General features: G+C 29.7%; 1 protein-coding gene across 1 annotated transcript in view; it reads right to left on the bottom strand.

Annotated features, from left to right (window-relative positions):
• Nucleotides 1–1,367: 1,367 nt before the first annotated feature.
• The window catches only part of LOC113522201 (connectin-like), a 75,559-nt gene continuing 63,221 nt past the window's right edge, over nt 1,368–13,705 (bottom strand). The window contains exon 3 of the mRNA XM_031911033.2: nt 1,368–6,852. Coding sequence (XP_031766893.2) covers nt 6,437–6,852 — 416 coding nt within the window. The 3' untranslated portion in view covers nt 1,368–6,436. The remainder of the gene's footprint in view (nt 6,853–13,705) is intronic.

Here is a 13,705-nt window from a genome sequence, read left to right as displayed (position 1 = left end):
TCAGAAGAGTTTCTACCTGTGAACGCTCAGGTGGTGGAATGGTTTTCCTTCTGAGGTTCTTCCTAGAGATTACAGCATAGGGCTCTTCAAAAAATGCATAATAAGGTTTCTTAAGGACCGACAACGCATGCGTCACATCTTTGATGTTACAGCCGTTCATAGGCTACAGTCACTCCGTTTACCATCAAACGGGTCATGTTTCTTTGCCACGATAGTAGTATAACAATTCATTAAAATGGGATCTAAATGCGGGAAACAAGAGCCAGTCATAATCATCATCATCTCAGCCATTATTCGTTCACTGCTGAACATAGGTCTCCCTCATAGACTGTCATAAAGAACAGTCCTGAGCCACATACATCCACTGACTCCTTGCAATATATTTGAGGTCGCAACTCCATCTAGTAGGGGATTCAACAACAGTCAAATGTTTAAACAAAAAAATAAACAATAGAATCACGGGTAAAAATAACTATTTATTACAATAGATTTGAAGACTAGACATAATGTATTTATAGTTATCATAAAGAATATAAAATTATGATAGGTAAAATGAAAATTTTCGATTTTCAATTAATATTGGTGAATTGATATGAAGTATTTCATGTGCAGGCAGTTTGTTGAATATCAATCATACATACAATTCATTTAATAATAGTTTATGTATACAATTATATTACTGTACTATTTGTTAATTTATATATTTACATAATGTACTAGTAAGTACATAACATTTGTGTGTTATAAACAATATTATTATAATTAAATTATTATGTACAACAAACTTTATATTTAACATAACAATATTTTAATTCAATATAAAGTTGATTAGAATTTAAACTCTAGATTTTTCAACAGATTTATCTATTTGAAGGACTTAATATACTATTAAATATATAGGTACATATCTATATACAACTGGACAACGAGATTTTAATGAATTTAATATGTTTGTTGTTTCTGACAACGAGAATTTAATGAACTTACAATGTTTGTTGTTTAGACATTATCTGGAAGTCTTTTTCAGAACGGTGCTTACGTCGTAGAGTCTTGACTCGCGCTTACAATAGTGTTTCGGAAATGGTCGTTTGCACAAACAATAAAAAATAAATAAAGACAGTAGAACAAAGTACAAGTAATTTAAGTAATATTATATCTATTTCTATACAGTAAACCAGACCTTTAAATCTTTTAAACTACGCAATGGATTTTAACGCGATTTTCATCAATAGATAGATTGGTTCAAGAGGAACGTTTATACGTATAGCTTAATATTGTTTTGCATTAATTTATTGAAATATGACGATAATTATTCAAAATGTCGGCTGAGAACTTTCGTCGAAAATGCTTTCTAATTTTTTTAAATATAATATAATAATGTATGATGGAATTGTTCCGTTTCATTAGTGCTTCATAAAAGTCAGTGATGCCATGTGACTATATTTTGCATATGACTATTTAAAAAAAATATAATAATTATGTGGAATTTGGAAAGCTACTTAGATGGATACAATAATAATAATCACTCCACACTGACACCACATTGTTTCTACATTGCATCCTTGCGATATAGTAAGTTCATTAAATTCTCGTTATCAGTTATATAGAGCGAAATCGAGGTCATTAACCACAAGTAAAATTAAGTATTTACCCATGCTGTAAAATATGAGTATAATGTAGAAACTTCGTAAATATTATTATTTGATTGAATTTATTAATTATTGAATTAATATTCAATAATTGAATTAATATTCAATAATTGAATTAATATTCAATAATTAAGGATTGTGTTATAAAAAAGAACCGACTTCAATTGTGATAAAATTAATGATTTTGATCTAAAAACTTTACTACTCAATCGATTTAGATAAAATCCCTATGGAATCAATCTGTAAGTATATTTTTTCAGATAAAAAAAAAGAATTTTTCAAATCGGTTTACAACTGATGAAGTTATGAGGTAACAAACTTAAAATGCAACTGAATTATGAATCTCATTATTTTTGAAGATGGTAGAAACAAAAAAAAATTTTTATTTATCAACCTAAGTATTGAAAAATTTATTCGAATGCTCTCATTTTAAATTCGAGACGAAAGTTTAGAACGCGAGAGCGTTGCATGGGTTGTGGTTTATTAGAGACGGGAATTAACGCTACACGGTAATAGTTTACTATTCTCTTATTTTACATTCCCTTATAAAATTGTTAATAGCTTCGATATCACTCTGTGTACTCGTAGTTAAAAAAATAACATACATTTTTTAAAATAACACTTATATCTATTAAAACGTAGACTTAAATTATAGATTTGAAATTAAAATCGCCACACGTTCCATGTTTACAAGATATTTATATAATTTTTTACCGATCCTATATATTATTGATAGTATAATAAGCCTTTTAGAATTAAAAGTTTATACTCTTTTAAGTGAGAAGAATTTTGAATCTGATATGAGTCACAGATATGATTACGAGGTCCAAGAAATGGCACAATTCCAAAAATACCTCTGACTACTCCATCTGAGATTATATTGAGGTCAATTCTGAGGTGCCATTCCCTTCTTATTTCTAAAATTAAAATTTCAAACTGATATTTTAGTTTATTATGATATGAACCATTAAGAATTAAATATAAAGTATTTCTAATGCAGTTCTACTAAAAGTTTAGTTTACACTGATCCTTAGAATCATTATTTCGCTGTGATATCAAATTGAAATTCTATTTTGGGAGAGATAAAGAATTGTGCTTCAGAAATAAATCCATTGTGTTATAGGCGAGAGAATTTAATAGCATTACTTATTTTTTTTACAAAGATTTTGTCAAGTTGAATGTACTCGCAACCAACGAATGAATAGATTGATGAATATAGAGGACAGAAGAGGTCTGTTTGAACCAAAACATTTGAAGTTCCATTATTTCTGTATACGAGTATAAGGGAGACAGGTTTAATACATAATTATTATGTATGATTTAAATATCACTATATTTTTTTCTACTTGCAAATCATATTTGGTGGAAATATTGTATACATTCAGTATTCAGTTGTTTCAGTATTACTAAAAATTTTTTCAGATTTTTAAACTACTAAAAAAGGAGTATTTATATATGCGTGTGAGTTTCTTTATTTCTCTATAATTTTGAAATGCCTGGACTAATTTGGATGTATGAGATATTGTTTGAATCCTTACATCATCCTAAACAAGAAGGGATTCTTTTAATGATTTGTTATTTGGTAGGATAGCCATATTTTTTATTTGCGAAACAAAATTTTGGTGTACTGTAAGAGCAGTGTGTTTGTTTATAAAATTTTTCGCTCGGTCTCGGTTTGTTTGTAAACTTAACTTTTGTTTTTGAGATATTCTCTTGTTACCAGTTAGAACATTGCAAATACGACACGAGACAGTTTGTTTGTTATTTCGTATTGTTCAGGGGCGTACGAGTACATACGACAATATTTCGTGGGAATTTAGTTTACTTTGTTATTAAAACTTATTGTAAAATAAACATAAAAGTATATACTATTGAACATAGAACAGTTTCTTTTTTTTTAAGTTAATTAATTATTTAGTCATAATGGAGCATATCGTTTCCTAAGCTTAGCTTTAAAAATACACATTTACTTTGATAGTTTGTTTTAAAAAATGTCACATTTTTTATATTTTAATAGCTGAGTTTTCTGTATATTCATTTATTTTATTTACTACTTTTAAAATTGATCTAGTCGTGTAAATAAAAGTTAATGTTCTTTGTATTTTAGAGTGTTATTGTTGGTGGAGTAGCCTCTTGATTTAAATAACAAAAGTAAGTCTTCCTCTGCATCATATGCTCCAGTAAAATTTTGGCTGAATTTTATCTGTAGTAAAAAGCTAATTTGTTTTTAATTAAACTATTTTTTATTAACATATTTAAAACTTATCATGATTATATACTCTTTGATTCCTTAAATCAGTGAATCAATATTATAGTTTAATATCATAGTATATATACCAAATGTACAGGTTTTTCAGTTCAGTTCAGTCATTTTTTTTTAAATTATAATAATAAATAATATTAATTTTAATGGATAATATAACCAATTTTACAAATAAATTTGTAGACCACAGAGATATAAATTGAATACAAGTTGAGTATGATTTTACTCAACAAGTGACATTTTCTCATCGTTTATTTATATAAGAATGATCTTACTTTATAACAGTAAAATATCTATTTATTTTATTCACATTTTTATGGCTTTTAGAATAACAATGATACATTGACCGTATTTTGTTTTTTCTTCTTTGGCTTCTTATGATACAAAATATTTGAATTAAATATAAAATGAAACAAAGACAAATGTTTATTTTGGTTGCTCCAACGACAACAACAAAGAAATAGATATTTGGACAAGAGACAATATTTACAACGTTAAATCAATATAAATGTTGCAGAGATTTTCTATCTATGCGACAAAAAAAAATCACACATACACACGTAAATACTTATATAGAAAAATGCCCAATTGCTTGAGATCTTTCTTTTTTTAAGGTCGTTTGATGAAAGATTATTTTATGTGAAATTTTATATGATATCCTTCAGCAAAAAATTCATTCTTTTGGGGTACTCAATGCTTACTTCTTTTTAATACAATTTATACAAATATTTTAATTAAAATAAGAATCTCAGTAGATTCATAATTGGAGTTTCTGAATAGTATGTATTAATTAAATCTGAAGATACTATATAAGGTTTTCAAATTAATTAATTTATAGACATATTTTAAATACCCAATCGGGGCTTAACGAATTGTAAAAGCTTTTACAGGTAAATTGTACCTACATATCTGTTTCTTTATCGCCGACGTTTTGACGTGGACTGCACCACGTCGTGGTCACGACAGGACTAAAGTGAGCGGCGTCTTCGTTTGGCAGCTAGCGTAGTATTTTTGGGTACCCTCACATTATTTTCTAGAGTCACCCTACACACCGCAATCACGGTATCTACACTGCGTCTAAACAAATTATCGCATGTTTTAGTATACTAATCACCATTCCATGGGTTCCATGCTGACGAAACCCTTCATCTTCCCTATTGAAATTTTTCGGATTTTTCCTAACTTCTATTGCTTCATGTACTATCCGCGGACAATAGTGACGCTCGGTAGATAGAACCATTGGGTTATAAAGTCGTTAAGTTCCGATTGTGTATTCAAAATATGTGTAAACAACGCAAAAGTTTATTAATTACTTACAGACATTCAGCATTTTCTTACATGTTGTCAATTGATTAAGTTTAATCTGCTTTTTTACTTGGTCCAATTAGTAAATAATCTTATTATATTTTAATTTTTTATTAAAGAATAATTTCAAGAAAAAGTAATAATTATTAAGGAAACCTTACACTGAAACATTTTTCATTTAGCTACTTGTTTAAGTATTTTACACACTGTTATTTTAGTTCCTAATTTAATGACTATTTGTGTCAGTATAGAAAAAAAAACAGATATTACAATAGGTAAGTAGTTATTTTGCTGTGATTTGATTTGAATAATAAATTGTTATTTGCAAATTATATTGTAATACTAAACTAAACTTACCACACTCATCGCAATAAATTTCATTTCATTTCAAAAAAATATTTGAAACGCCAGTTTCGATTATAAAACTTAATAACTCTGTAAAAATAATAATATATTTCTTTCTAGTAACAGACTTATAAATATTGAAAGTTTTGTACAATATTTTATTTACAAAGTTAATCAGGTTTATTTAAAATACTACTTTGAAAAGAAATGCGTTGACGAATTCATTTATACTTATAAATAATAATTATTACATGACAACATCAAAATTAGTATACGCTTTTGTAAAAAAACGGACACATTTACAATAAATTAAAAATTGGATAATTTAAATTTATTTTTAAAATATTGTATTGGAAATAATCGTAGATTTATTATCATTAAATACGAGTAGTTAGTATTTTGTTGTATGTGTCTAAAAGTTGTTTTTGTTTTAAATAATTTTAATTATTAAAAATACTGTTATTCACAGCTGATATATTGTGAAGCGAGCGTTAAGAATTCTGAATTCAAATTAAACAAACTTAAAAAAAAGACTCGAAGAAGTTCTGTATTTTATAAACTATCAGAAAAAAAAAAACTTCTAGAAATTGACATAATAACTAGAGATATTCGAAAAGCGTTGCCACAGTTTTCTTTTGTCCAAAAATTTCATTTCGTGAACAAATATTCTATTTTTATATTAAATGTCCGCTTTTTTACAAAGGAGTTTATAAGACATCTGTATTGAACGGTCCTAGCTTATAAAATGATAAAGAACTTTCTGATTTAATCTTTAACATTATATTTAGTGATAGAGTATATTTAACATTTAACATCTAATATCACAAATATACTTTCAATTTTACAACAATTAATTAATTAACCTAATTATTAATTAATACAACAATTTGCCAAGCAATATGATTATAGTTAAGTCGGGGCTAATTCTACCGGCGACCGAGAATGCTTTTACCTTAATTTCATTTTGGACTGGGTGTCCATAAGTTTCCTCGATAGATTTCATTATCTCCTTCGGACAGGGAAGTGCGTCTATTGGTATATTTATAAGTTTCTTACCTTCATTATTTGTAGGTTTAATAAAATTGTTATAATCATTATTATTAGTATCGTAATAATCATAGCTATCGTCTGGTAACAAGTTCTTATTGTACACTTTATCCTTCCCGTCGTGCCCATGGGGTTCCATGACACATGAGATTTTCTCGAGTGCGTTCAGCAACGCGTTGTGTTTGGTCTCGTTCCGTAGAAGGTATACCCAGGACAAGCGGCAATCGCAGTTCAGTGGGTTATCTGAAACAAGACGAGCAATTAGAGTTTATTTGTTTTTTTATGCAACTTATGTAGAATGGCAAACGAGCTGACTGTCCACCTGATGGAAAGTGGTAACCGTCGCCTATAGACATGAGCAGTACCGTGGACATAACAGAGTATACTGTTTCGCTTATGTTTGTATAAAGCTTATTGTATTCACGTGTGACAGGTATCGTGTTATTTAGGAAGTGATAAGGTACACAGATTGACTTATCCCTTGAAGGAATTTCTTTCAGTCAACATTGAGAACCTGAAAAAATAATGTATCTATAAGCTTTGTATATAGAGCGTAACATATATAGTAGATAGATAGATACTCTTTATTGTTTCCTCCAAAAGATTACAATAGTAAACTTATTATAGATATAAACAATTACAAGAAATAATCACAATGGAAAACAATGGACGATCTTATCGCTAAAAGCGATTTCTTCCAGGCAACTTTTGGATGGAGAGGGGTAATTATAAACAATACATAAATAATATAAGAAATATTACACTGTAATTGATAAATATACGTAGAGTTTTTATTGATAAGTATAATTTTTATTTAAATAAAATTAGTGGCAATAATTTTAATTTATGATTAGACACTTGATAATTTACTACATAATTGCAAATAAATTGATTCTTTATCTATGCACTAAAGATAAAAATTTGCTTCTATATCAATTTATTTGCAATTGTTAAAATATAAATATTATATTCCAACAATTCCATTAATTATAATAATTAAGTGTTAAAATTAAAGTTAATTATAGTGTGTATAAAATTATTGGAATGAAATTATTTTTTCAATCGCTTAATAATTATTAGAATATTATTATCGTATTTTAATAACACGAATATTTCATAGTTATAAGAATTATTAAATAGTATTTTTTTATAATGCTAGTTAAAAGGTTGATGAAACCGATACAATATGAAAGTGAAAAAGATTCATGTATCAAAAAAGACCTACGTAATCAGATATCTAATGGAGTAGTGAAGAACTTATGGGATGAATTATGAAATGTAGTTATGTATACATGTATGTATTTGGTACTTGGTTTTTCTGTCTACCTCGTAAAGGGCTTTGATCTGTTTATCTTCACGCTATAATGTTTATGTTACTTATGCAGTCTTATGAAGATAATTACTATTAGCAAACACGAAGTAAGATAAAATCCAAGCCAAATACTAGACTAGCTGAGACTTAAAAATAAAGCTTTGGTTTGAAAATAAAATTATACAAAATGCTATTAGCGGGAATAAGCAATTATCCGGAATAAAATTAAATTGATTTTAGAATCTCTTATTGAAAAACTTCCTGTGGGCGATAAAGAAAATTGAAAATACATGTATATTAATAGAAGGTACCTACTTATAAGATTAAGGCCGTGAATCGATCCAAAAGGTGTGTCAATTTCGAATTTTGGTAAATAATAATATAAAAACCATAAATCACATGTACTCCATACTTCTGTTTCTAATATCTAGGTATTTTTAAACCAAAAAGCAGACAAATTAAATCAAATTAATTCTATCAATGTTTGTTTTTTTTTTGTTTTATATTAATATTATTCTAACAACTTTTAATAATTGAACTTATACATTTATAATTTGAAAATTTACTATAACTATGTAATCAACATTAAAAATGCTATAAGTTCATGATATTGTCAATACTATAAAGGAGTTTTACCTAAAAAAATAAATAAAATTAAATTAACTTCATGACTTCTCCCTCGGTATTCGCGGTACCTAAAAACAATTCCAATTTATTTAGTATTATTTAGAAAGGTACATGGAAGTTATAATTTAAAGGGTAAACTACTTAAATATCAGCAAAATTATTCATGAAAATAAACAACTTTTTCCAAGGAAAGTCGAAGGTCGAAATATAAAAATAAATTTTATATACGAACCACGCGTTTATGTGAGGTACTCATTTAGTTTATCCTTTATAAGCATGAATACAAATAAATGTAAATCTATAATATACATATTTAAATACTTATATGTTCAAACATCATCATCATCATATCAGCTTTTAACTGTCCACTGTTGCAACTGCCACGCTTGGCAGACGGATTGGCAACCGCGGTAAGGCTTTTGAAATATTTTAAGAGGGCCGCTGCTGCCCATCCCTCTCCCTTCCTTAGTCGTCTCATATAACACCCACGAGAAAGAGGTGGCCTCTTCTATGCCGGGACCACACGGCCATATTTTAGACATGTTTCTTTTATATCAAGTAGGTATATATATTATATTATAAAACATATAGTGTCTACTATATATTTGAAGGTAACAAAAGGAATGAATAAGAAGGTAATATTTTACAAGGTTTATAAAATTGTCACGAAATTCATAGACAAAATCAGGTCGTTTGCATTCCGGCGACGTATGAGACTGTGTGAAAGTTGCCAACGTTGCAACCTGCACTACACAGATAGGGGGAACTTCGGCGACAGTTTAGAGAAATAGGTTACCACTAGGTGTGTGACAATAAAATATCTTTAAAAATATCCTAAAAATAAAAATAGTAAAAAACATTTTTATTACTAGAGGGAGACTTTGTACCAAAATCGTTTGCTTGGACACCTCTGTCCCATTCGTGTTTCTACCGTGAAGCAGTTGTGTTTGCACAGCTGTGTTTCAGTTTGAAGGGTGGGATGTAGCAGTGAATTTACAGGGTACCGAGGAATGGCAACGCATGGGAGGTATCATGGGCGAAACAGTATACTCTGTTATGTCTATGGTACTGCTCATGTCTATAGGCGACTGTTATCATTTTCCATCAAGTGGGCCGTCGGTTCGTTTGCTATTCTAAGTTGCATAATGTTTTTTTTTCTTTAAGTGATTCTTATGAAATCCTGGAGAAAATAGTAATGTTTCTTTTTTAATTTTAAATAATTTTTTTTAGTTCAAATATAAAGTTTTTTAATTATACTTCTAAACAATTATTTAACAATATATGTTTTAATTATTATGTTTATTTTTAGTTGCATGCTTCAAGTTGGAAATAATAATATAATATAACATAATAATTAAATTTTTACGTGTCAATTTAATTATTTTTAATTATCTTTTGGTTTCTATATCACTATTAATGTTTATGAAATTATTAATTAATAGATTTTCTATGAAAAAATAAAACAACATTCAATAGATAAATAATTAATTACTAGGAGAACACCATCTGGTGTCAAGTCCGACAAAAGTACATAGAATTTTACTGTGCATTAAAGTTTAAATAAATAAATAAATAGTTTCAAGTGAACAGAAAATTCAGTTGCTTTATTGCGTTTAAACCGTAATAAAGTTCAAAGTGTTAGCAACAACAGAATACTTGCTAACGATTTAACCTTTCTACAACAAGGTGTTCCATCAAATAATCAGAAGCATCCCATTTATATTGATTTTACGGTTAGTTAATTCGACGAACTTTCACCAATTTGATGCTCAAAATAGAAATACATAAATTATTTTATAATGATGCCTTTTAGGGTTGTCATTTTTTTTTTGTCTGAATACTGATTGCTTTGCACCGAGTGCCTGTATATAATGAAATCGAAACATTTCTAAGCAAGTTAAAGTAAAATGATATTAATTTGTTTGCGATTAGAATATTAAATTATATGTATTGTCTCGTTCTCCCACATGCTTATGAACAAAGGAGGGCATTTTTTTTTAAATAGATGATATTTTTTTAATATGTGAAAATGTAATAGTGACTCCGCTTGCTCTATCGGTATATGCGGCGGGGTATTATGAGGGACGTGACGATATCAACATAACCACGACTGGAAACATCCAGGAGGAACTGCGTAGAGGTCGACCTGATAGAGTATATTGATAATAGATAATATTACAATGATAACTTCGCCTGCTCTGTAATATTGGCGGAATATCTATGAGGAAGGGATGGGAATAAACTCAGGGTAGTTGACCCATGGTAATGAATCAACAAGAAATTAATTACGAGGATTCTACGAGGTACCGTATGGAAAATTTACTAGTAATAGGGTTGCCACCCTTTATTACTAACAATCTCTTTTCACAAACACAAACAGAAATAATATGGGATCAACACCCTATTGCAATTATGTTTCAGAGTGCCAAAATATTTGCCAAATCCATCCTGAATTAGTAAAGATATCATAGAAACAAAAATATCGACGAATTCAGATCCTGTTCATTTTAAATGTTGCTCAATAAAATATTTTGTTTGACAAACAAAAACTACGATCGTGAATAATCAAACGCGGTCTGTATCAAAACACAATAGTCCTATAAAACACCTAATAAATAAAGAGGTTTTTTTTTGCAAATAAAAGCCATTTCTGCGATGTGGAAGGGCAAATTTATCGGGTCCCTTCGCAAAATATAGGTACAATTTGGCCCTCGTGGCCGGTGATTTACGTCCGCGATAGCTATGAAACATAAGAAATAAAAGGATTATGTTTCAGCGGTGAAGCCAATTTCCCAATATGCCACAGATAATATTTTTTATCGCTTTCGTTAGCAGCTGCAAGGGTTGAACTGTTTATCTCGGCTGGAACATGGTTTTTACTTAATTCGATGTCATTTATCTGATTTTGTTTTTTTTTAGAAGAGTATTCGTTTTTGCTTTTTGATGTATGCACCGTCAAAATGTAAACGACATTGCAATTGTCTGTCCATTTTCAAAAATAACAGAACAATTTTCAACATTTTTTTTTTACAACGCAGGGGGCAAACGAGCATGCGGCTCACCTGATGGTAAGTGACTACCGCCGCCCATGATCACCCACAACACCAGCGGCATTGCAGGTGTGCTGCCGGCCTTTTAAAAAGGAATATACTCTTTACTTGAAGGTTATGTTGTCGTATCGGTTCGGAAATACTGCTGCTGGAAGTTGATTCCAAAGAATGGTTGTGCGTGGAAGAAAGTGCCTTGAAAAACGCACAGTGGAAGACCGTCACTCGTCCAGATTTATAATCGTCCTTATTTATTATTTTAAAAACGCTTTGCTAGTGAATTGAAACATTAATAAATCTCCCAATAAACATTTTGTATCTACTTCATATTTTGCTTCAATATTTTTTTATGTAGAATTTCAATATTTACTTATTTATTACTTCGTTCGTTAATTTATTCATTTAAACTTTAATGCACAGTTAAACTATGAACGTATGGCGGGCTGAACACCGGACGGTGTTCTCTACCAGTCAACCATTGGGCAAGCCGAGAAATAAGCAGGCGGTGTATTATTAAATACAGAACATATTAATATCAAATAAAAATAAATTAATAAACCAATTTAATACAATTAAATTAAAATCAATAATTATCAAATTCGATTATTATTTTTAATCAAGTGGTTTGTCATGTTTCTTATTAGGTTGTAAAGAAACAAGAAAATTTCGCTACACAAAAAAAAACATCGACTTGTAACAAAATCTGTTGTTTTGATTTAAAAACCAATTTACTGTATCGATTTTGATGATATTTCTATATAATCAGTCTGAATGTGTAGAAGAAGAATTTTCCAAATCGATTTAAAAATGACGAGTTTTTTATACAACTTAGGACGGCAAATAAGTCGACGGCCCATCTGATGGACTAAAGTGTTAAATACCCTGTAATTTTACAGTTATATCTCACTCTTCAAACCTAAACACAGAGGGGGGAAAGGGACTGTTAGCAATGGAGTTTGACAGCCTCATTGCTAGCATTATGCCCTATTAGGTCGACCTCCACATGGTTCCCCCTGGAAACCATCGTGAACAATACGTGTTGAATTCGTCACGATGTGCTGACCTAGTTCATCCTCACCTACCATCCTTCACTGGTACCCTGCCTGTGTATACCGATAGCGCAGGTGGGGTTACTATTCCATTATCACACAGATATGCAAAAATAACTGCTTCACGACTAGAAAATGAAAGGGATAGAGGTACCCTAGTAAACGACTAATTGTCCGAAGTCTCGCACTGGTAAAAGTAACAAATATAAAAGAGAAATAGAAACTCAGAACTTCTTCTTTTTCTAAAGTCGGTTGAGACTAATTAATAGTTGCCTATAAATTGTCATAAATAGGAATCCTAATAACAACACAAAACAAATTAAACGGAACCTTGAACGAATAAAATATTGATTCATGAAACCAGTAACTACAAGGAAATAATATATTCACTATGGAAATTCTACCTATTCGATTTAGTTCTTGGTGCCTTATTAAATTAATAATAGGTTACTTTATTGAAGTTTTATTAGGGCAAGTGTTCATCGTCTAATTTTTACAGTTTGATTTAAAATTAGTCTATTATTTCTCTAATAACTTCAGTTTATGTAATTTACTATTAATTGAAATAATTATCTACAAAGTTCCCAACCAATTAAATTATCATGATGGGATTTTATTTTTATTTTTTAGCAGCTAATTTCATTATTCTTGTAATAATTATTGTTCATCGTATTATCATATCTGCTATACCAGCCTTTTTATTAAAAACTTTCCCTTTGGAAGTTTTATTTAATAGATCTCTACGCTAATTGGAAAACCTTTAATTGTTCACTGCTGCGCATAAATCTCTCTCATAAGTTTTGTCAGCAGTTACCACGTTAGGTAGGCGGCTTGTCAACTATAGTTAGGCGAGGGGAAGGGATTGTTAGCAATGTAGTTTGACAGCCCCATTGCTAGCAATATGCCCTATCAGGTCAACCTCCACGTGGTTTCCCCTGGAAACTATCGTGAACAATTCTCGTTGAATCCCTGCCGGTGTATACCGATAGCGCGGGGAGGGGGGGGGGGGGGTTACTATTTCATTATCACCTATAAAAAAAACCGCAGTTAGGCTTTGGAGA

The sequence above is a fragment of the Galleria mellonella genome, unplaced genomic scaffold (assembly GCF_026898425.1).
Source record: "Galleria mellonella isolate WM207_F2 unplaced genomic scaffold, CSIRO_AGI_GalMel_v1 utg182, whole genome shotgun sequence".
Classification (NCBI taxonomy): domain Eukaryota; kingdom Metazoa; phylum Arthropoda; class Insecta; order Lepidoptera; family Pyralidae; genus Galleria; species Galleria mellonella.
Note: the sequence above shows the minus strand (reverse complement) of the source record. Positions and strands in the feature narration are given on the sequence as shown.